The sequence below is a fragment of the Lolium rigidum genome, chromosome 5 (assembly GCF_022539505.1).
Source record: "Lolium rigidum isolate FL_2022 chromosome 5, APGP_CSIRO_Lrig_0.1, whole genome shotgun sequence".
NCBI classification, from domain to species: domain Eukaryota; kingdom Viridiplantae; phylum Streptophyta; class Magnoliopsida; order Poales; family Poaceae; genus Lolium; species Lolium rigidum.
In genome coordinates, this window is record NC_061512.1 from 205,498,511 (window position 1) to 205,523,518 (window position 25,008).

At 48.9% G+C, this 25,008-nt stretch overlaps 1 protein-coding gene across 2 annotated transcripts; it reads right to left on the bottom strand.

Moving 5' to 3' along the window:
- Positions 1-309: 309 nt before the first annotated feature.
- Positions 310-2,583, bottom strand: LOC124658054 (interferon-induced, double-stranded RNA-activated protein kinase-like). 2 transcript variants are annotated; one of them, XM_047196502.1, is made up of 8 exons: positions 2,491-2,583; positions 1,803-2,366; positions 1,612-1,729; positions 1,388-1,519; positions 1,113-1,297; positions 913-1,019; positions 532-786; positions 310-375 (listed from the first exon to the last, which is right to left on the bottom strand). In XM_047196502.1, exons 2-8 carry the CDS (start codon positions 1,942-1,944, stop codon positions 328-330), a joined length of 987 nt encoding a protein of 328 aa, XP_047052458.1. In that variant the 5' UTR covers positions 1,945-2,366; positions 2,491-2,583; the 3' UTR covers positions 310-327. The 2 variants fall into 2 exon arrangements, with proteins under 2 accessions (XP_047052458.1, XP_047052456.1); XM_047196500.1 differs by having other exon boundaries at positions 1,803-2,363; positions 2,491-2,576.
- Between the last annotated feature and the right edge of the window lie 22,425 nt (positions 2,584-25,008).

Sequence of the window (25,008 nt, forward strand, 5' to 3'; positions counted from 1 at the left end):
GTGGAACATAGGCTGCTAGGACATTTTCTTAGCTAATTACGTACCTTACAGGAATAGAAGGAAATGTCAATCATGTTAACAGCTATACTTATCCTAGTTACAAGAAAATCACAATGGAGAGGCAGAGGTTACATTTTTAATCTAGCCATTACACGGTCCAACAATAATTGCCCATATTCCTTGTAGCCTACTGCCAATGCACACTAGAAGCAAATGCATGGTGCAATATCAACTAGATAGGCAGGAAAGGAACCGAACATGTGGAAAAACAAAGTTATGGAGTATTAAACCAGTCACTCAGAAAAATACCTAGGAGCGAAACCAAAATCAGTTCCTTCTCAAATCCTCTGCAGTGTCAGTAACTGGCAGCCTGGCCTACAAGTCACAAGTGAGATAAAACAAAGGCAAAAGACAGTTACATAACGTCATGCTAGAATGTTACACGAACAAATAATATAAGGACTCATTAAGAATTTATGATTTGAGTTTTCAAAAAAATAACTATACAAAATTATGCTCAAGATTATGCACCAAAATATCCGAGGCAGAAGGTCTTTCTGAACCAGTGGGATGCAGCATCAGCTTTAACAGAGAGTAGTCTCCACCCCAATCATCTAGAAGATCGGTTCCTTCCAATGCAGAATCAAGGTCAAAATCAGTCCAGGATTCCCATGACGCCATTGCTTGCCTGCTGAGCCTGCTCATCTCATTGACTTTGCGTTTTCTATGCGCTGCAACAGGGATGTATAGCTCAAAGTAGATAACTCCAGCAGGAAAAATGTCCGCCTGTGCAGACAAATAAAAAAACATGAGATTTGCATTTAACTTGTTGCGTCCAAGTATAGTATATACTTTGGCGAAAGTTCATGAGGATACTGAATTGAACAGTAACTGAATGCACAACATACTCACTTTCTCATCATGAAGCTCGTGATAGTTTGAAACCTCAGGCGCGCAATAGGGAAGGCTGCCAATTACACCAGGCTTTAGTTTGGAGTTGGGCGATTCCTTCCTCATGGCTGGAGAACAACAAAACCAGCAGTGATAATGCAACATGATCAGAATGCTGTGAACCAAATTATAAAAGTAATAACACCATCTAATGACCTCACCGGTTCCAAAATCTGAAATCATGATAGTTAGATCAGAATCCATCAGAATATTATCTGGCTTCAAATCATGGTGCACGATATGATGAAGGTGCATATGTTCCAGTCCCAGCATCATTTGTCGAAAGATGTTATTAATGGTACCCAAGTCAATTCTTGAGTTCCTCATGAGGTAGGTCAATAATGTCCTATGACAGAAGAAACGTACTTTAACTACAGTCCCAAATAATACTTTAACTATAGCTCCAGGAAAATAAATTCTAAGGCAACTGCAATACCTATCATAGAACTTCATTGATGTGAATATTATATCAACAGAATCACCAAAGCAATCAGTCCCTTTTTCATTCCACGCGTGATGCAGCTTCACTACATTAGGATGGTTCAACTCTGCTAGAATGGAGACATCGCTGCGATAAATAGATAATAAAATGTGAGTAACCATTCAAAATCGCAAGCAAAATGAATGATACGAAACAGAGCAAGAAGAAAAGAGGACGACCTGGGCTCAGAATTTGTTGACGGAATCTGAAGATGTGAAGGTATTGTCTCTTTTATAGCGCATGTGTATTCACTGAATTTAGATGAACACTTGGATACTTTTCCTTCGGTGCCTTTGCCTAAAATATAATGCTATTGACATTTATTAACCGTGTATTAACCCATTCAAGGTTGATAAGGCGTGAAACTCACCTATTTCTTTCAGGACATTGAAGTGCATAGCGAAGTTCAGTTTGAAAGGTGGAAATGTCAGCTCTTCACATCTCCTAGCATCAAAGTGTACAGTTTCTTTGCCAAATACTTGATCAGTGGAAAATTGTTGAAAATTGCACATTGTGTAGAAGCCGGTAGTAGTCCATATCTTGCCGGAACCTAATTAAGTTCCATGCATACCAAGCTCTCCATGAGACCAGAAGTATGGCATCAAGCACATAAGAATAGGGCTATTTAAAATAACCAATTGAAACCAAAATGTTGGATCATGAAGATCTCCATGAGACGGGAGACACCACCGCATCCTCGTTGCCTCCCAAAGATTACGAGCATAGGAACAATTATATGGTGCATGAGCCACATCTTCCTTATGTATACCACATATATGTTGCATAACCCAGTGACAAGGAAATGACGACTTAGCTTGGTCTGCTCATTAAACAACAATATAATCCATCCTCTTCCTAGAACTACATGGTAGCTGTGCAATCAATAGAACTTTTCCAGCAAGTACTTCACAGAACAGGCCACATCAAAAGACTTCTGAAAACACCAATATCACTAAAAATTAATCACAGACGCAATAGGGCCAGGTTCTATTTCTGAATAAACACGATGCCGATAGTAACCAGCACGAAATTACCGAGGGAATAGCTAGATCTTGTACCTGGAACGGTGAAGACCCTCAGGACCGCACGATCGTGCACCGGATGTATCTCGATTGAGACTGAAGAAGTCCCCTGGCCCTGAGCCGACGAGGTGTCAGGGACTAGTAGTGCTATGGAGTAGTGGGTTATTAGCTGTAAGGGTAGTATCGGTATTTTACCTATGTGTCATGTTGTAGTTGGTTAGGTCTATATAAGTCTACCCTTGTACTATCCCTTTGCAATCAATCAAGAAATATGAACCCTAATTTTATATTACTTTCCTATAATTTACCTTTTATTTAGTTCCAGCAATTTATCCTTTTTCAGCTGATTTCCCCCAAAATCCTCTTCTTCCTGATCAAGCTCATCAGAGATCCATCGGGATCCTGACAAATGGTATCAGAGCGGTCGATCGATCGGCCTGCTCCCCACCCTTCCCTCCCTCGCCTCCAGATTCAATCGAGGAATCCTCCTTTTCCAGTCGCACCGATCCTCTCTTCCCAAATCAATCTCTGGATTGGTATCCGAGCTCCCCGTCGACTTTTTCCTTCTCGTTTCCCACCACTAGACCCGCGTACGCACCCACCGCCGCTTTTCCTCCGCCCCGTATGGTTGCGGAGCTCCAGCGTACGCCCCCTGCAGTTTTCTCCCCGCCGCCGCCTATCCATCTACTTGTTTTCCCAGCAGTCATTGCCCCTCGCCTTTCTTCTACGGCGCCGTGTTCCCAGCGCCCGCGTCCGGCTTCCCCCCAAATTAGCCACCGCCAGCGTGGGGTGCGAGGTCTCCCTCCCCACCCAAGCTAACCCAAATCGACCGCCAGTCAGTTCGTCCCCATCGCCAGTGAGGTGGGAAAGTACCCTGAGCGAGCTCCCCGACGCAGACTTCTCCTCCTTCCCCACCCAAGCGTGCAGCTCCACCACGAAGGTCGGTAGTACGACCCTGCGCGACGGCGGCGTTCTCCTGACAGAGAAGAGCAGCAGCGCCGTCCACCCCACGAAGCCGGTCACGTGCGAGGACGGCGGCCTCACCAAGGGCGCGTCCATCTATGGCATCCACAAGCACACGGGTCTCGGAACCCTCTCCATGCCCAACGCTGGTCTTGACCACCGCTTGGACACGCACCAAAGCCAATTCCAGTCTAGCTTGGAATCACTCCTCGGTGAAATATCAAAACTCTCAACTTTAGTATCTCAGTTCACAGTGGCTATGGACAGGCGAACGACTGAAGCACCGATTACTGAATCATCTGGATGCACAATGTTCTCGTCTGCTCCCTCCGTGTTCTCTGCAGCTCCTGCTTATGTTGCCCCCAAGGTGCTCAATGAAATGTCGACACCACAATCTGGGTATGAGAAATGCTATGGGTATCCAAATCAGATTCAAAGTTCTTGCATGCAAGGTGGAAGCACCAATCTCAGTGAACAATATCTTGATGAAATGCCACACTATTATGGCTTCGAGAATCTCAAGAGCCAAAGTGTGTTCCTAGCAAACGGTACTGAGCGTAGCTTCTATGCCTTACCAGAAGAATACCCCTTGAAGCAGACTACTCCACCAATGTCACCTTCAGCAAGGAAAGATGTTGGCGTCGCATCTCCGCCGTCTGTAACATGTCTGGTTCCGGGTATCTGTTCCAAGGGAAACAAAACAACTGGCGAATCACTGCTTATTCATGTCGCGCAACCACCAACATGTGTGCAAGATTATCCTTGTGGACTCAAGGAAATGCAAGTATCTGATGTATCTGACGAGGAGACACAGAACACTGAACAACTTCTCAAGTGTTTCAGCAAGTCAATATTCAGCCCTGAGAAAATTGCTTGGTTTTGTATTCAGTTTGAAAGATGAGCAGAAACCTGATAATGTGAAACCACAAGTCAAGAACCAGCAGTGGAACATGCAGATTACTGAAACAGGAAGAAAGGAATGGGATCCAGACACCGTGCAAATCATGGTGGATGTTCCTGTGGTTGTTACATGGTCTTCCTTGGAAGGTTCGACACATGCAGTAAATTTTTCACCAAATATACTACTCTCTATGACTGTTTATGCTGCAACTATCTTTCCCAATATTCTAGTTAGTGTGCCTCTGTCAGTTCAATGGGATCCTGGTATTCTGAATGTCAAAGATATGATGCTTGATAAATATACAGTGAACCAACAAGTTCAGTTTGGCCAGCAGACAACAGATCTCTCATTTCTTAGCTTTACAGGTTGCATACAATGCATTGCCATCAATGACATTAATTCTGTACTCCACGATACCTCTTTCATCCTGCAACGGGCTGCTCATTTCTCTCAGGGTTTTAAGTGTTCCCGTGCTTTTGGTTTGGGATGGACAAAAGTGAATGCATCAATTCAATTTGTTCCAGTTGTTCCATGTTTTAAAAGCACATCTGCAGCTAAGCGTTCTCTGTTGTTGTCAAGTGGTGGCAATAACAAGCCAAGTCAATCTATTTTAAATCTGTTCTTGCAATCTCTATGTGCAACGACATCAGTGCAAGCTACAGACTGCATTGCTTCCAATGGAATTAACCCTGTACTCCATGCTAGTGTCCTCGTCAACTTCAGCAATGGGCTAAAACCTGAATATTGCCCAGAGTTCTCAATGAATCTGTCAACAAGACTACAATGGGATCCTGGAGTTAGAGTGTCCTTAGGTTGGTTGGATATGTTGAAAGCATGGAGTGAAATTGATAAACCATTGTCTTGCATACGTGCACCAGATTTAGCAGCTTGGCCAAATCATTCAGCCGTATGTATATGGGACCTTAGAATTGCAACTTCCTCATACCTGTATAGCTGGCTGGAAATGATAGTAGTGAAGACATTTACTCGATTACCAAGTCCAGTGCCCAATTATTTACAATGTCCATTACCAATGAGCGAAACCTATTGCAGTGAAGACAAGTTTCTACATCAACAAGGTGTCCAGAAGAATTACAATGCAACTAATTTGCTATCTGCACGTAACTATGTTCAGATCTGGACAATGGATATTTTCTTCATTACATTTCTAACTCCCTGATACAATGAAGCGTGAAGGATAATTGGTAATTATAAAAGTTTCTGAAGAAACTTGTCCATTGCTAAGCAATGGTCTCGAGGGGAAAGTAATGTCAGGGACTAGTAGTGCTATGGAGTAGTGGCACTGGTAGAAAAATGGCCATTGGTCGCGGTTCGCAACTGCCATTAGTCGCGGTTGCGCAACCGTGACCAATTATGCGCGACTAAAGGCCCCCCCCCCCCCTTAGTCGCGGTTCCTTACGAACCGCGACTAAAGGCCCGTCCACGTGGGCGGCAGGCGAGCGCCAGGGCGGAGGACCTTTAGTCACGGTTCTTCTGGCCAGCCGCGACTAAAGGTCTCCGCAGGTTTAGGGTTTTAGCCCCCCCCCCCCCCCAAACCTGGTTTCTTTTTAATTTGTATTGTCTTATTTCTTTTGGGTTTTAATTTTGAAGGAGTTGCACATATTCTACGGTACTACATATATACATGCATATGCATATGAATGTACAATTTCAAACAAATTTGAAATTAGAACCAAAAAGAATTCAAGAGGAATATACAATATATATTCAATATCGGATGACCATATACAATTTTGAACAAGTTTCCATACATAATTTAGTGCATATGAAGTTCTACGTCCTCTACATAGTGTTCTCCTCTAGGATCGATGACTTCCCTCGCGAACCATCCAGCTAGTTCCTCTTGAAGTGGTCGGAAGCGAGCTTCGGACTAAGCGTCTTCCGGAGGTTATTCCTCTTGATGTTGATCTCGGACGACCGGTCCCGCTCATTGGTGTATCTCCGGATCCTCTCACAAACATAGTATCCACATAGATTGGTCCCCGGTGGCTGAATATCCCCGAGTCCCAGTGCACCGCCCTTCTAAATTGTAGCTCTTTTTTGAATTCACCGACCTTTTCATCTACGAACCGTCTCCAAACCCTACGAGGCAAAGAAAATTAAATGAACAAGAGAGTTATTAATTAGTTACTTGATATTAGGAAATGATGAACGAAATAGGCCGATCGATAGAAATGAATGAAAACAATTACTTTTGCATCATTTTTCTCATGTCGGCCCAAAGCGCCGCATCCATATTCAGAGAGTCGTGGACGAGAACTGTGGAGGTGTGAAATTGAATTACCATCGGAATCCAGTGGAACCTCGCGGACACGATACATGCACAGATCATGCATAACTCATCGATTAGCCACATACCATGCATGGAGTAAACAAAAGAGAATGTGCTCAAGACAGAAACACTCACCTAAAATGGTAAGGAAATAGAATATCACTTTCGAGTTCCTATTTTCTAAAAAACCGCCACAGGTCTTCCTCCACGTCGGCGGGATGGTGTTCTAACACATATGAATTAACGATGTGTGGGTCAATGAACCCAACATCATGGATGTTCCTTATTCGCATTTCCCGCTTCTTCATTCTCGCATAATAGCGTACACAACAAGATAGTTATGACAATATATATATATATATATATATATATATATATATATATATATATATATATATATATATATATATATAGTGCAGTGCAATGAACGAGATGGGGTAGAAATTAATAAATCACTTACAGAACGTAGCAACTGATGATAGATTTGTCGAGCTCGCGAGTAATGTTTGAAGTGATGCTCATATCTAACTTCCGCATAAATATAGTCTTTGGCGTTTTTAAGTTTTATGTAACCCTTGTACCAATTTAGCAGACCTTTCATTTGTCGAGGTAGATCCTCTTCTCGCGCAGGCTCGACGAGAGGGCCATTCTCCACATATGTAAATACTACGTCCTTCATTGGCGCCTCATCAAGGCCTAACAGTGCACGAAGAGTGATACCTAAGTTGGCCGCTTGTTCTCTGGCACTCGTTACAGTCAATCCATGTGCTGCCGCAGCTGCTATGATATCGGGGGCATCCGGACCGGCGGCTTGCACTATGAGCGGGGCGATCGATTGTTTACTTTGTTCCCCGAGCTGGGCAACTTCTTTCCCCCTTTCTAATTTTTTCTCGGCCTCCTCCAAGGCTTTCTTCTCCTGCTTCTCCGCCAACTCTTGGTTCCTCTTGAACGCGAGTGCTTGCCTACGAAGTTCACGTGCATAGTCGTCAGGCAGATTCTTCGCGGCTTGGGACGGTGTGCTCAAAAATGACTTAGCCCAATTCTTTTGCTCATCAGAAAATACTGGCTTGGGTTCGGGCTCTCTTTTCTTCTTGCATTCCGCCTTCCATTTCTCATAATCGCGAGTCGCGGCCGCGTCGACTTCCTCGGCAGTACGTTCCCAAGGCCTCGTGGGGAGAGGCTTCGATGATGGCTCCGGTACCTTTGTGGTCTTAGGTACATAAGGGTCCGGGTTGATAGTCCAGGACCGCTTCGCTTCTTCGCCGGAGGTGGATTGGGGGGCGGCGTGCGCTACCCGCCCGGGGCGGACTGGGGGGCGGCGGCTGCTTACCCGCCGGAGGTGAATTGGGGGGCGGCGTCGGCCCTCGTGAAGGAGGTGTAGGTGAAGCACCACCACCACCACCACCACTGCCACCGCCACCACCACCGTACCGGGGTGGACTTGTTGGCGCCTCGCCTGGAAACTTGATAAACTTCTTTTGCCATAGAATGAACTGGCGCTTGACATCTCCAAGTCTTCTCGCCCCTTCAGGTGTAGCAATGTCAATGTCCAGGTCCTCAAACCCTTGGACTACGTCCTCCACCGTGACACGAGCATAGCCATCTTGAATGGGGTTGTTGTGGTGGAGTGCTCCGAGTAAACATGGTAAAGCATCGCCGATGGCTACCTTCATGGACATGTTCCCGATAGGATAATACGGATGACATTCTTTCATCTCCTTTATATCGTCCACGGGGTAGCGAGGAGGCTCCGGTGCAGTAATTTCCACCACCAGAGGCTCCGGTGCAGTAATTTCGATCGTCGGTGCACCAGCCGGTGGGGCCTCCGTGGAAGCCACGCTGCTTTTCTGCTGCTGGCTTCCGAGATCCAATGGATGATCTTCATGCTGCGCCCGAGCTGCATCTCTTTCGGCTACTAGTACACTCACAGTTTTCTTCATCACATCCATTTCCGATGCCAACCGCGCGACAACATCTGCTTCCCGATCCATCTTTCTCTTACGGCTTCTGTAACTGTACGGGTGTTATCACCAAGATTTGACCGAGTCAGAGGTGGGCCGCAGTCAAGATGGGCTTAAGGAAATATACGTGGAGAATTATATGAATCGGCCTGTTATACCAAGTTGGGCTTAATTGCCCGTGTATCTGTAACATATTAGATCTATTTTAGTTTAGAGATAGAATCTTAGTCGTGCACGGTTTAGTGCATGCCCACATTAGAAAGTCCCCTGGACTATAAATATGTATCTAGGGTTTATGGAATAAACAACAACTCACGTTCAACCCCAAAACAAACCAATCTCGGCGCATCGCCAACTCCTTCGTCTCGAGGGTTTCTATCAGGTAAGCGACATGCTGCCTAGATCGCATCTTGCGATCTAGGCAGCACAAGCCCCACGTTGTTCATGCGTTGCTCGTACCGAAGCGCTTTTGATGGCGAGCAACGTAGTTATCATTAGATGTGTTAGGGTTAGCATTGTTCTTCGTTTAAGCATGCTTACGTAGTGCAACCCTTGCATATCTAGCCGCCCTCACGCCTATCTCGGGTGTGGGGGCGGCACCCCGCTTGATCATTATTTAGTAGATCTGATCCGTTACGATTGCTCCTTGTTCTACAAGGATTAGTTTAATATCTGCAATAGTTAGGCCTTACAAAGGGGGAGGATCCAAGTGGCACGTAGGGTGGCGTTCGCAAGTCCTAAACGGGATGTTCCGAGGATCAACTTCATGTTGGTTTTTAGGCCTTGTTTAGGATCGGCTTACGAGCACCGTGCGTGGCCGCGAGGCCCAACCTGGAGTAGGATGATCCGATTATGCGGTGAAAACCCTAAATCGTCGTAGATCTCATTAGCTTTATCTTGATCAAGCAGGACCACCAAGTATTCGTGCACCCCGTACGAATCATGGGTGGATCGGCTCTTTGAGCCGATTCACGGATAACCCGAGAGCCGATCGAGGCTCGTATTTAATGTTTACATGTATGCCCTGCAGAAACTAAGCGAGGCATCCCCATCACCTTCCCGACCGGTATAGGTCAGGTGGCACGCCCTTGCACTTCGCAACGCCGCGTGTGACCGGAAGAGCATTGCGGGCCGTCGCTCGGAGGGGTCTCAGCCAGCCTCGGCTCTAGGCTCTTCCCGGCTCTACGGTGTTGACAAGGCCGCTGCCCGCCGGTGGGTTTTGGCAGTCAACACATTCTCGGCACGCCCGGTGGGACAATCGTCTACATCAACCACATCGCCATCTACATCCGAGATGGCGGACGGCACGCCAGTCACCTACGAGGATCCGCCCGACGACCTCAAGAAGCAATACAACGAGATCAAGGCCACCCTCGAAGCCGACCTCATCGGCTCTTTTCGGAGAACCCGTTCCCATGGCATCGGATGGAAGGGATTCTCACCGCAAGGTGCGCTCGATGGGATAGACCTCTCTACCCCGTCGGAGGAACGCACCGTGGGTCCGCGGCAGGAGATCAACTACCCGGTGGCTCACTCGCTACACCGCCACTCCGAGAACTTGGTCAACGTGTTGGAGCGTGTCGCTCGCGCGTGATCCGAGAGATCATGAGCCACTAGTACTCGCCGTCGGACCAGCTCTCGGGACTCATCAAGGAGAGTTGCCACTCCGGTCCCGGTCCACCGCTGCCATATGCGTTGGCAGCACCTGCTGAAGTGCCGACTACACCGGCATTCCTCGTCTACAGGATTGGTGGCGACCCTAGTGACTACCAGTTCTTAATGGAGGCGCCTAAGGAGATCCCTCGAGGATACGCGTGTATGTATGTGCCGGATTGTGGTGACTGGGCACTCACAAACCAGGCCACAACATCAGGGACTCCGGCGAAGACAGGAGGAACGTCGGCGACGTAGCTTGAGAAGCGTACGTGGCTAACTAAATGCGCCGCACCGACGAAACTCCCGAGCCCAGCTCCTGCAGCTGGCCCGTAGCTGGAAAAGCAAACATGGCTGGCCAAGCACGCCACCCCGGCGAATCTTCGAGTGCAACTCCTACGGCCAAGACAAGCGGATCAGATCGGTACCATACCGAGAGACCAGTTCGGCATGATGCCGAAAAGAAGGGCAATCGGCTATTCCAAGCCGTACCCCGACGATTACGAGATGATCCCGCTGCCACCTAAATATCGGCTCCCCGACTTCTCCAAATTCGATGGATCGATGGCTCCAGCTCCATCGAGCACGTCGGCCGATATTTGGCTCAACTAGGACCGGCTTCGGTGTCGGATCAGCTACGCGTGAGGCTCTTTTCACGAGTCCCTCACGGGATCGGCTTTCGGATGGTACACCTCTTTGCCAGCAAACTCCATCCGAGTCTTGGAAGCAATTGGAAGAACAGTTCCATATGCAATACCATTCGTAAGCTTCCGAGTCCGGCATTGCCGATCTAGCACAACTACGTCCGAAGCGCGGGAAACGGTGACGAGAATACATCCAGCGCTTCGAGAATCTTAGGAACCGATGTTATTCGGTTCGTATAGCTGAGAAGGAAGCGATCGAGTTGGCGTAGCGGGCCTTGCAACACAGCTTAAAGACATGGCCTCCCAAGCAGATTATCCTCGCCGGCGCACATGGTTCGAAACTATCGGCATATGAACGAGCGCCACCCCGACTTGTACCAAGACAAGTTCAAGCGTGCAGTAGTTATGGTCGATACGAGAGGAAGATGAAGTGCCTACGGGAGACCAAGAAATAGCAGTGGCTGAGTGGACTCGGGGGAACCCCGTGGCCCGCAAATGGGTAAAGCCACCGGGGCCGCCCGTGGGATTTGATTTTGACGTGACCAAGACCGAACAAATCTTCGACCTCCCGCTCAAGGAGAAACAGTTGACGATTCTCGAAGGTCTCAAGTTCCCCACGGCGAAGGAGCTAAACGGAAAGCCGTACCGCAAATTCCACAACTCGCTTTCCCATGCCACCAACGACTGCCGGTGTGGCGTCGGCACATCCAAGCGGCGATAGAGAAGGGGCGGCTAATTGTCAACCAGTACGCCATGAAGGTCGACACCCAACCCTTCCCCGCCGTTAACATGGTGGAAATCACCTACCCCGAAGGTTGCCAGCCAGGTCCCTCGTTCAGCATCAACATGGTAGGACCTGGAAACCACTCGGCAAAGATGGAGATGAGGGCAGCTGCTCTCATAGCAAGGATACGAGAGGAGGCCGCTCCACGCGATCGGCTCCGTCATGATGGCAAGCGCTATGTCACCGAGGGAGAGGTGAAGAATATAAGATATCAGCGACTCCTCTCCGATCACCTCCTCAACAAATATGTGAGTCGAGTATGACCAACGCCGACGGCCCAATTACGATGATAGAAGAGATCGTCTGGCTAGAGAAGCCAGAAGATATCGTCGGCAGAATCGCGATGAGGAGGAGCACGAGCGCTGTGCCACGGAAGTATCAAGGGAGCAAGATGACAACGCCAGACACTGGGACTGCCCTTTCTTCAGACACTGCTGGGATTCAGGAATGAGCCGATTGCCCACAATCGGCAATTGCCCGAATGCAACAATAAAAAGAAGGAGGCAGCCAACGTGTCTGTGTTCGAGCGCCTAGGACCTCTCCCGCCACAAAGCAAACGCGCTGAGTCACCTCGTTGGGCAGATCTTGAGGATTCAGAAGACGAGGGAGAAGTGGAAGAAGACAGGACCACCGGCCAGTGGTGGTGCCCCGACGGACTCAGCCGTTCCCAAAAGCGCGAGGTTCGGCGATTGCGCGGCCCGGAGGAAGCCGAAAGATTGTACCTGCATACGCTAAGGAAGGCACGGCCTGATCCGGCTGCAAAGGTTCGAGCGAACCCTGGATGAAGAGGGTCGTCCACGGAAAATGGAGTGGCGCCCCAAACAGAGGAAAGCCGATGATGAGACATCGGCCGGCACAAACATGGTACTCGTCTTGCCGACGTAACTTAGTGCTCCACGACCCTACGGTGCACTCAAGGAGGACGACAGACAAGCGCATCAAGTCGAGGTTGGGTTGGTTTTATCCAGCCTAACCAAATAGCAAGACTAAACCATTGAGCAAACCAGGCGAGGCCGATCCTTGTGATCGGCCCCAAAAAGTTTATGAAGGGACATTACGGGACCTTCGCTCGGCTCTCCAATGAATATGGAGGCCGATTCCAAGCAATCGGCCAAAATTACTTTCACCACATGTTCTGCTTGCGTTCACCACCGATCTATCGGGCGAGTGACCACGTCGGCGTACGAGAGTCGGCGTGGATTTTTGCGAAGCCGACGTACAAGTGCGAGTGCCCCGGCTAACCATACAAGCCGATATCCGCAGTCACCCAGCAGGTATCGGCTCGGGGGGGCATATAATCAGATGAACATGTGCAGATAAACATGTGAGAACATACGTGCAAGGAGACATTGGGGGCCGATTAAGGGAAATCGGCCAAATAAAAAAAAACATTTTTGGGAACAGCCGATGCAAGGGCATCGACTTCAGAATCGAGAGACAGCCGATGCGTAGCCATCGACTCTAGTTGAATTGTGCGATTTTTATCGAGTCTCCACCAAGTCCAGGCCAGCGGCGGTGCCTTCTGTTGCTTCGAGAGAATAAAACAATGGAAATTTCTTCAGCTGCTTCGAGCCGATCCGGGCTTTGGCGCATTCTCTCTGATATTCTCGCCTCGAGTAAGGCTCGGGGGGCAGCAGGCTTGAACAAGGCTCGGGGGGCAGCAGGCCTGGTGGATGCTCTGTTTTACCCTGTTTTAAGAGCTGATGGTGATGCCATCGGCTGCTCCTTCATGGCGGCCTTCTTCACAGTGATGAGTGTTGAAAAGGATTATTGGAGTTGGTTGGAAGAGTTCGAAGGTTTCCCTGAAGAACCTGCATTTTCCACCAGGTTTAGAAGATCATTGGTTGAAGGAAGGAAGGGTGAATTTCGAAGAACCGATGTGGTGCTATCGGCTCATTGCGCATTGGCAAAGGTCAGTAGAAGAGGGAATCGGCTCAATTAAGCTCAGAAGAAATCGGCAAAATCAAAATTGGGGAAAAGTTCTTCATTGATAGACGGGATTTCTTACATCAAAGAGCTGATTGCTCTCAAAAGGAAATACTAGGGGATACATTGCCCCATCTACCGCTCACGGCCCTATTCTAAAGGTCCTATCTACGGGCCATCACCGCCCTCGTCGTCGCCGTCGCCGCCGCTGTCGGCGGCTGCTTCCGGCGGGCTCGTCGTCACTCCAATGGCCGCCAACCGGGCCCTCGTTGTCCTCGTCTTCTTCGTCGGCGTCGTCCTCGTCGGCCGTCGAAGTCGCTAAGGTTGCCCGGCCAAGGGCAGAACCGCTTAGCCGGTGGTTCGTCGGAGGAGCTCTCGTCGCCGTCCTCCTCCTCCTCTTCCTCCTCCTTCACCCCCTCGGAGGAGGTGAAGTCATCCCAGGGGAAGCGATCGTCATCGCTCTCTTCCTCCGGTTCCCCGTCAGCGAGGAAGCGGAGGTCGCTCTCCCCATCTGTCGAGGACTTGTCGTCCTCGGACCAGATGGAGCAGTCATGGTCTGACTCCTCTCCGGCTGCAATGGCGCGGCGGGTGTTGGCCGCGTGGACCGCCGCCGCGTCGTACTCCGGCGTCGGCTCACGGGACGTGGAGGATTGGCTGGCAAGATCCGATGGGGCAGAGGAGGAGGAAGACATGGTGGCTGGGAGGGTTTTTGGAGTGCTAATGCGGAGGAAATACAAAGGAGAACTGTTCAGAGCGGTTAAATCGAAGGAAGATATAGTGGAAATTCAATGCCACAGCAGTTTCCGAGGAAGTGGTGCCTAAAAAAGAAAAAAAAACTGCCAGGTCACGCGGAGAAGTTGAGAAGGCAAGGCATCATCATGAGGGATACTGCGATGGTTCTGCCACGACATGACCCGACGAAGGAAAGCAGAGTGATTTTGGAATTACCAATTCCAAAACCAGGGGGCATGTGTTATCACCAAGATTTGACCGAGTCAGAGGTGGGCCGCAGTCAAGATGGGCTTAAGGAAATATACGTGGAGAATTATATGAATCGGCCTGTTATACCAAGTTGGGCTTAATTGCCCGTGTATCTGTAACATATTAGATCTATTTTAGTTTAGAGATAGAATCTTAGTCGTGCACGGTTTAGTGCATGCCCACATTAGAAAGTCCCCTGGACTATAAATATGTATCTAGGGTTTATGGAATAAACAACAACTCACGTTCAACCCCAAAACAAACCAATCTCGGCGCATCGCCAACTCCTTCGTCTCGAGGGTTTCTATCGGGTAAGCGACATGCTGCCTAGATCGCATCTTGCGATCTAGGCAGCACAAGCCCCACGTTGTTCATGCGTTGCTCGTACTCGAAGCGCTTTTGATGGCGAGCAACGTAGTTATCATTAGATGTGTTAGGGTTAGCATTGTTCTTCGTTTAAGCATGCTTACGTAGTGCAACCCTTGCATATCTAGCCGCCCTCACGCCTATCTCAGGTGTGGGGCGGCACCCCGCTTGATCATTATTTAGTAGATCCGATCCGTTACGATTGCTCCTTGTTCTACAAGGATTAGTTTAATATCCGCAATAGTTAGGCCTTACAAAGGGGGAAGATCCGAGTGGCACGTAGGGTGGCGTTCGCAAGTCCTAAACGGGATGTTCCGAGGATCAACTTCATGTTGGTTTTTAGGCCTTGTTTAGGATCGGCTTACGAGCACCGTGCGTGGCCGCGAGGCCCAACCTGGAGTAGGATGATCCGATTATGCGATGAAAACCCTAAATCGTCGTAGATCTCATTAGCTTTATCTTGATCAAGCAGGACCACCAAGTATTCGTGCACCCCGTACGAATCATGGGTGGATCGGCTCTTTGAGCCGATTCACAGGATAACCCGAGAGCCGATCGAGGCTCGTATTTAATGTTTACATGTATGCCCTGCGAGAAACTAAGCGAGGCATCCCCATCACCTTCCCGACCAGGTATAGGTCGGGTGGCACGCCCTTGCACTTCGCAACGCCGCGTGTGACCAGAAGAGCATTGCGGGCCGTCGCTCGGAGGGGTCTCAGCCAGCCGCAGCTCTAGGCTCTTCCCGGCTCTACGGTGTTGACAAGGCCGCTGCCCGCCGGTGGGTTTTGGCAGTCAACAACGGGTCATCGTTCTGGGGGAACCCTATTTTCCACGGAATGTGCCCCATGCCTCGTACACGTCCTCCGTGTTCAGGATTCCCGAGGGCTTTTGTCAGCGCGTCGTTCTCTCTGTTGAACTTGATCGTCCCCTCTTGAGCATCCCTCATTGCCTCAATAAGATTTTGGGTGGGTTTAATTATTTTGCCCCGGTAAACACACTCCCCTGTCTCCGGGTTCAGCGATCCCCCATGCCCGTACCACCAGCTTTTGGCCCTTGGGTCCCATCCCTCCGTACCTGGACGGATTCCTCGCGCCCTCAGCTCGTTCTCCATCTTCTCCCACCTAGGCTCCCAAAGGCGATACCCTCCTGGCCCCATAATATGATTGTACTCCTTCTTAGCCGCATTTTCCTTATTTTTTTTTCGATATTTCAAGGAACTGCTCCGATTTCTTTTGCTTCACAAATTCTGGCCAATCATGTTTCAGTTTCTCATATTGTCCTTTGAAATCCGGAGTCTTGTTCTCCTTGACAAAGTCATGGGCTAGATTTTGCTTGAATTTCCGGAATGCCGCGGACATCTTATGAAGAGCGAACTGTTTGACTAGCCTCATCCTCTCCTTGTTTTCCTCAATCTTGTTACCCTCCTCATCGAATTTGTTGTATTCCGGAGGTAGAACGAAATGTTCCATAAGCTTCTTGAAGCAATCTTTTTTTGTTCTCTCATCGACAAAAGTGAAACCAACTCGTGCCTTCTTTGGCTCATTTCACTCCTGGACGGTGATCGAGACGTTGTCTCTAACAATGGCTCCGCATTGGTTGACAAACTTGGTGGCGTTCTTGCGGGGCTCCAGCGGCCTGCCGGTTGCACTGTCGACAACCTCGATGGTGCATGTTTCTCCTTGTTTCATCGTCTTGGTTGCGCCACGCTTTGACGACGTACTCGATTGTTTCGACGATCCGGCCGAGGGCTAAAATAAGAAAGAGAGTCGCGCGCGTTAGTACACACATATTTATTCAAATCAGTTAGTTTGTATCACCAGAGGTTCAATGTATATATATACCTCGGCGCCGGAGGTGGTTGCTACTTCCAATTGAAGATCGTCGTTTATCGACGTTTCTTCGGCATCATCTTGCTGACGACGCCCTTCATCTTGACCGTCAAGGTTCAGATAAGAAGAGATATCATCTTCTTCTTGCCCGGTCGGCACATATACAATATCGCCGTCATGGAGAGGGAGGCGGGGACGAGCGCGTTGGCGCATTGACGGCGTTACATTTTTATGAATATAGGTAGTATAACATATATGAAAGTGGATTTGTTGCCACCGGGTGGCACTGCCTCCCCGGTAGCTGCCGTTGGATGACTGTTTTGAGATTCGGTCTGAGGCACTGAGATTTGCACGTCACGCTTCCTAAACAAGCTTCACCCCTAATTGCACGCATGCATTGGCAGGGAGTGTAGCAGGGTGCAGCTATATATCCGCTTTATGTCAGCTCATGCGCGTGGCACACCTGCAATGAGAAATTTATTTCCCTGACGCGTTGTACCGATGCTCCGCATGCATGCGGTGGTGCTAAGCTATGCGCGCTTGATGCATGCTTCACTGCGCTGATGCATGAAAATATGGATATCGTGGCAGTGAGCTGATACTGTACTATCGACACTAAATGATGCGCTGCACAAATCAACCTGTGACTTAAATGAACTTCGTTCATGCGCTTTAAACAACACATAAAAGAAAATCTCCCCGTTTCAAACATAAGAGCTGTGTGCGGGCTCTTTCATTAATTCGCCACCGCCTAAGAATATGATGGCGCGTGGCTGCTGATTACATGGAATGATAATAACTAATAAACTAGTTCATCACATTACAACCAACCTCTGGTGCGCCACCATCTCCACCAACAGGCGCACTAAAATTCGGCGTGATATACGTCGTTGTGAACGCGCTGTAAACGATTACCGCGCTCTGCACTTATTTTTCCCCACTGGACGCTCTATTATGCAGCGCGTGCTGGGGCGCTAAAAACGTTCCTTCACCGGAGCTCCATTATGCAGCGCGCAGCGTACGTGTGTCAAGTGGGATCCCACTTTTGTCCCACTTGTAGTATAATTTGATTTTTTTAGTACAAATTTTGACATCAAAATTTGAACTGCATAGTACAAAATGACATCCCACTGGGATCCCACCTTGACACCCTAGCGCAGCGCGGCGCAAATAACATTTTGATCATATTTTGCATACGGAATAGATCAAACAAAACATGAAAAAATAACTGGAAATACGAAATATATGTCAAACTTCGACGCTACAACCACATTTATTTCGAAACTATCCTAAACTACTCGGAATCCCAATCGAAATCCGACGAACGAATGGTGTCCGACACCGGAGTGGATGTCCACTCAAAGGAGGAGGAGGAGGAGAGGACGATCGTCGACGGGCCGGCGCCGTTTTTCTGCTCCTCTACCTTCCTCGGGCCTTCTCCTCCCTCTCATTCTTCCTCGCTGCCGACTTCTCCCTCCGCTCCTCGCGATCCGCCTTCTCCTCTTCCTTCTTCTAGTAGAAGGCCTCCATCGCGGCGACGTCCTCCGGGAATCGGCGCACCCACTCGAGGCGGAGGCGCTCGTCGCGCTCCGCGATGACGAGCCGCCGCTCGAGCCGGCGCCGGCGCTGCTGCTGCTCGCACGTGACGGCCGGAGGCGGCGGCGCGAGCGCTTCGCTGCTCCCGCGTCCACACGTCGTGGAAGTTCATTGTTCGACGGGAGCAGCCGAGGCGTCAGGCGACCGCGTCGTAGGCGCGCGCCGCCTCGTGCGCCGTCTCGAACGCCCCAAGCCCGATGCGCTCGTCGCCGCTGCGGATCTCGGCGTAGAATGTGCCGGTCGGCCGAGCGCGGACGCCGCGGTAGCCGAGGTCGAGCGGTGGCGGGGCGGCATCTCGTCGCGAGGCGGATTGGCGGCACGGAGCAAGGTGGGAGGCGGGGGCGGCGAAACAACACACGGAGGATGTGAAACTTCCGAACGGTAGGGTGCGCGCGCGTGGCGTCTTATAGCGCGCGTGGCAGTTGACGCAGCAAGTTTGGCGCTCAGGATGGCGCGAAAGCGCGGGCGGCAAAACTTTAAGCGCGTGGCATTTTCGCGCGCCCGCTGGAGGTTCGCGCGGGCTCCCGCGCGCGCCAAATCGACAGTTTATTTAGCGCGCATGCCTTTTGCCGCGCCAGTTGGAGATGCTCTAAAGGTTGGAAAAAATAATTTCTAACTCTACCTCCCCTTCTTCCTCCTGCTGTCGACGAGAGGAAATTATCTGGAACAGGGACGCCGCCTGTCTAATCAACCTGCTCATAAGAACACATGATGCCCAAACCCAGAGCTTGCGGCATGAACGACACCTCATATCTTCCCCGCGCCACCAACAATAAGAACACAAACGGCTTGAATGCTTCGACTCCAAGCCTAGCTGATGCGCGCGTTATGTTGCTAGCGCTTGCATCACCTGATAAACAACTATAATGGACTAAAAGGAAGATGGAACATCCTACTGCAGTTGCAAACTCTGGCGAGAATGGAGTCTCCTAGTAGCTGCAATCGCGGCAGGGAAGATGAACCAGACCATCTGTTCCAGATCGAAAAGCCGAAAATCCAAGAAAATATTAGATGTTAAAAATGGCAGCTGCTACGTGAAACTCAAAAAACAAAGATTTTTTTTTAATAAAATCTCACCAGTGACGCTCTGGTGTGTAGCTCGATGTTCCTTATACGACAAGAAAAAACAAATGGGATGGGGGCTCCTATCCTATCGCATGCTGTGTTGCCTACTTGCCTATGCCTCTCGTATAGATACATTTGATTTACACTGTGGCTGCCACCAAATAGCTTACCAAAGACTGTGTTGCTAAGTTCGGACTGGCCTTGTCAGTAATGCTTTGACTGAAGAAACCACACCCTGTTCCACCTACTGCCAGTGGGCATGTTTATAGATTTTGGTGCGACTGGACACTGTGGCATGCTGCAGACGTGTAAGAAGATTTGCAGCTTCCGTCTTTAATTAGAGCAAGCCCTCTCTAACATAGTTGCATGCAACACAGATCTACAAGCATGAATGGACGGCATCGCATGGGGGGGCAGTGCCACCGGGTGGCAACACCATATTTTGCTAACATATATAATACTCCATCAAATATAAAACAAAGTCTAAAAAGCATAAATCTTCAAAGTGAAATTTTAGTTCATTTTTTTGACAAACTTTTGTTAAGTTATTTTTGTTAAATTTTGTTAAGTATTTCTTGTGAAATTATAGTTTTTGTTAAGTTAAAGTTTTTGTGAAGTTAATTTTTTGTTAAGTAAAAAAGAAATGAGGGAGATTTTTTATTAAGTCAATTTTTTATTAAGTCAAAATTTTAGTGAAGTTAATTTTTAGTTAAGTAAAAAGGAAAGAGGGAGATTCTTTATTAATTTTAGTCAAGATTTTTAATTAAATCAATTTTTTGTTAAATTTTTTTTTGGTATCCCGGCCCTCTCTCTCTGTTCGTCTTCTCTGTACGGCGCCCTCCTCTCTCTTTCTCCCCTCTCTGTCACGGGCGCGCGGCGGCGCGCGGCGGTCACGGCCGGTGCGGCGGCGGTGCGTGCGCGGCCGGCGGCGCGGTCACGGTGGCACACGGGCGGTGCGGTGCGCGGCGGCGGTCACGGGCGATGCGGGCGCGGCGGCGGTCACGGGTGCGGCGGCGGCACACGCGCGTACGGGCGTGACGGCGGTCACGGCGGACGGCGGCCGGGATGCAGCAGGGCGGCGGCGCGGCGAGACTTACGGGCGACAGAAGAGGAGGGCGCGGCGGCGGCGGTCATGGGCGGCGCGGCGAGACGTCGTTGGCGGCGTCGTCGAGGGCGCGCGGCGGCAGCCTGACGGCGACGAAGAGGAGCTCCTGCGCGCGGATGAAGACGAAGTGAACCGCCTGCGTGCGGCGCGCAGGTATTTATAGGGAGGTACCTTTAGTCGCGGTTGGCGACCCCAACCGCGACTAAAGGGTATTTTCGCCGCGTTTTAGTTTCCCGCGGAAAAATGCCCTTTAGTCGCGGTTGGTGAGGCCAACCGCGACTAAAGCTATTTTTCAAATTTCTTTTCTTTTTCAGAAATATATCAATAAAAATAAAACTAATTCATTTCTAAATCTGAAAAATACAAATAATATATCAAAAAATTCAGAAAAATAAAAGTAATTCATTTCTAAATCTTTAAAATACATATAATATATCAATAAATTCAGAAAAATAAAACTAATTCAATTCAAAATCATAAAAATACAAATAATATATCCAAAAATTCAGAAAAATAGAACTAATTCATTTCAAAATCTTAAAAATACAAATAATATATCAAAAAATTAAGAAAAATAAAACTAATTCAATTCAAAATGTTAAAAATACAAATAGTATATCAAAAAATTAAGAAAAGTAAAACTAATTCAATTCAAAATGTTAAAAATACAAATAATATATCAAAAAATCAGAAAAGTAAAACTAATTCAATTCAAACTACCCTTGCCCACCGGGCTACCGCGTCCCCGTCGGCTGGAGCCTAAGCGCCGGCGGCGTGCCGGTCCCTCCCCTCCCTCAGGGTACTGCGCGCCGGGCGGCCATCACGAACCACTACTACCTCGACCTCACGCGGAAGCGGCGGATGAATCCCGGCCGGCATCCCGATAACCGAGCATACTTGGGACGCCTTCTTCATCAATCGGCGTGAGAGGGCGCTCGCCGGGTATGAGGAGGACGGTCCGCCTCCCGGGAACTTCCACGGGGTCGGCCGTCGGCTATGGTGGTACGGCCGGACTACTGCAGGCGTCATGGACTACATCACGGCCGGCGATATCCCCCGCCTGCGCTACCCTCAGTTCGAGCCACGAGCGCCGCCCGACGACAGCGACGAAAGCAGCGACGACGACGGCGGCAACTTAGAAGGCGACGACTACCAGTACAACGGCGGCAACTATGAAGACTATGAGTATGCATATTATACGCCTAGGCAGGAGTATGACTAAATCACTCCAAATTTCATGTATCATCAGTGCTATCTCGAATCAATCGAATCATTCGAAAATGGACACCAGAACACATCACGGATAATATAATTCACATGATCCATTCAACAAAGTTTGGTACAATAAATTATTACACATCATTTCTTCCCTTGTGTCCCTGCTTGCTTACGATTGGGCCGTATCCATGGAGCATCCTCATCCTTTAACTTAATGCTTGGGTCGGTGTTCACTTTGAAGGGCGGAATTTCACCAAACATATTATAATCTTCTGACATGTCTGTCTTGTCCTCCACTCCCACGATGTTTATTTTCCCTGAAAGAACAATGTGGCGCTTTGGATCATCGCATGATGTACTGATCGTTTTCTTATCTTTCCGTTTCCTCGGTTTGCTACTCATATCGTTCACATAGAAAACCTGAGCGACATCTTTCGCTAGGACGAATGGTTCGTCAAGGTAACCAAGATTATTGAAATCCACCATTGTCATTCCGTATTGCTGGTCCACCTTTACCCCACCTCCTGTTAGCTTGAACCATTTGCACCGGAACAAAGGGACCTTAAAGGAGGGTCCATAGTCAAGTTCCCATATCTCCTCTATGTAACCATAATATGTGACCTTTTGCCCATTCTCGGTTGCTGCATCAAAGCGGACACCACTGTTTTGGTTGGTGCTCTTTTTATCTTGGGCGATCGTGTAAAATGTATTCCTGTTATCACCAGAATTTGACCGGATCAGAGGTGGGTCGCGATTGAAGATGGGCTTGAAGAATATACATGGAAGAAATACATGAATCGGCCTTGTATACAAAGTTTGGGCTAGTTTGCCTGTGTATCTGTATCATAGTAGGATACGTGTCGGTCAGATAGAGTTTGGGCTCGTGCCCGGTTGGGATTATTCCCACGTTAGAAAGTCTACGGACTATAAATATGTATCTAGGGTTTATGAAAGAAACAACAATCACGTTCACCACAAACAAATCTAGGCGCATCGCCAACTCCCTTGTCTCGAGGGTTTCTTCCGGGTAAGCATCATGCTGCCTAGATCGCATCTTGCGATCTAGGCAGTACATGTTTATTCGTTGTTCATGCGTTGCTCGTCATCGAAGCCTTTTTGATGGCGAGCAACGTAGTTATCATAGATGTTTTAGGGTTAGCATTGTTCATCGTATCATATGCTATCGTCGTGCGACCCTTAGACATCTAGCTGCCCATACACCTATCTTGGGTGTAAGGGCGGCACCCCGCTTGATCATTATTTAGTAGATCCGATCCGTTATGATTGCTCCTTATTCTTCAAGGATTAGTTTAATATCTGCATAGTTAGGCCTTACAAACGGGTTGAAGGATCCGATGGCGCGTAGGGTGTAGTTTGCTAGCCCTAGACAGGGATGTTCCGAGGATCAACTTTGTGTTGGTTTTTAGGCCTTGTCTAGGGTCGGTTTACGATCACCGTGCGTGGCCGCCGAGCTCAATCACGAGTAGGATGTTCCGATTATGCGGTGAAAACCCTAAATCGTAGTAGGTCGTTTTAGCTTTATTTTGATCAAGCAGGACCACCATCTGATCGTACACGTCGTACGCATCATGGGTGGATCGGCTCCTTGAGCCGATTCACAGGACAACCTAAGAGCCGATCGAGGCTCGTATTTAATGTTTACGTGTATGCCATGCAGGAAACTAAGCGAGGCACATCCAACACCTTCCTGACCAGGTATAGGTCGGAGTGGCACGCCCTTGCATCAGCATCGGACGTGCGTGCCAAGTCTTTGCGGGCCGTCGCTCGGAGGGACCAGGGCCAGCCGCAGTCCTGGGAGCCTCCCGGCTCTACAGTGTTGCCCGTCGCTGCTCGCCGGTGGGTTTCTGACCGCAACAATTCCCATTTATCTCGTACCCTTGGAAATTCGTTATAGTCGAATATGGTGTCTTGGCCAACATGTACAGCTGATCTACAACCTTATTGTCATTCATTAAATGTTTTCTCAACCAACCGCCGAAAGTCTCCATGTGGGCCTTCCTAATCCAGGATTCAGGCTTCCCGGGTTGTCCGAGCGTAAAATATTCTTGTGTTTCTCAAAGTACGGAGCCACCAAGCTGGAATTGGTCGAACTGTGTGGTGTGCTTCAGTCGGAGAATGGCCGTCCATACATATCGTTAATTTCCTTCCGATCGTGCCTTTTCCACTTAGTCTCCCCTCGTGCCGCGATCGAGGAAGACCAATCGGCTTAAGGTCGGGAACAAAGTCAACACAAAACTCAATTACCTCCTCATTTCCATAGCCCTTGGCGATGCTTCCTTCTCGGCCTAGCACGGTTACGAACATATTTCTTTAATACTCCCATGAACCTCTCGAAGGGGAACATATTGTGTAGAAATACGGGACCGAGAATGGAAATCTCTTCGACTAGGTGAACCAGGAGGTGCGTCATAATGTTGAAGAAGGATGGCGGGAACACCAACTCGAAACTCGACAAGACATTGGACCACATCGTTCCGTAACCGTGGTAGAACTTCGGATTGAGTACCTTCCGAGAGATTGCATTGAGGAATGCACATAGCTTCACAATGGCTACTCGAACATTTTCCGGCAGGAGCCCCTCAAAGCAATCGGAAGCAATTGCGTCATAATCACGTGGCAGTCGTGAGACTTCAGGTTTTGGAACTTTTTCTCCGCCATGTTTATTATTCCCTTTATATTGGACGAGAATCCAGACGGAACCTTCATACTGCTCAGGCATTCAAAAAAGATGACCTTCTCTTCTTTGGTCAGAGCGTAGCTGGCACGACCTTGAAACCATTCCGGATGCCGGTTATCAGGGTCTTTCAAACGTTGCTGGTCCTGCCGTGCTTCCTTTGTATCATTTGTCTTCCCATACACGCCCAAGAAGCTTAGGAGGTTCACGCAAATATTCTTCGTAACGTGCATCACGTCGATTGCGGAGCGGACTTCTAGGACTTTCCAATATTCTAGCTTCCGTAATATAGATTTCTTCTTCCACATGGCTGCGTGCCCGTCAGCTCCCTTCGGAACTGATTGTCCGCGGGACCCTTTCCAAAGATGACTTTCAAATCCTTGACCATATCAAATACCTCAGCACCGATGACGTTCCGCGAGCTTCGGCCGGTGATCTGCCTTGCCGTTGTAATGCTTGCCTTTCTTTCTTACTCGGATGAATTTTCGGAAGAAATCGACGATGCCCAAGGTACACGTTCTTCTTACAATTTGGCAAATGTACACTTTCGGTCTCATGTAAGCAGTGCGTGCAT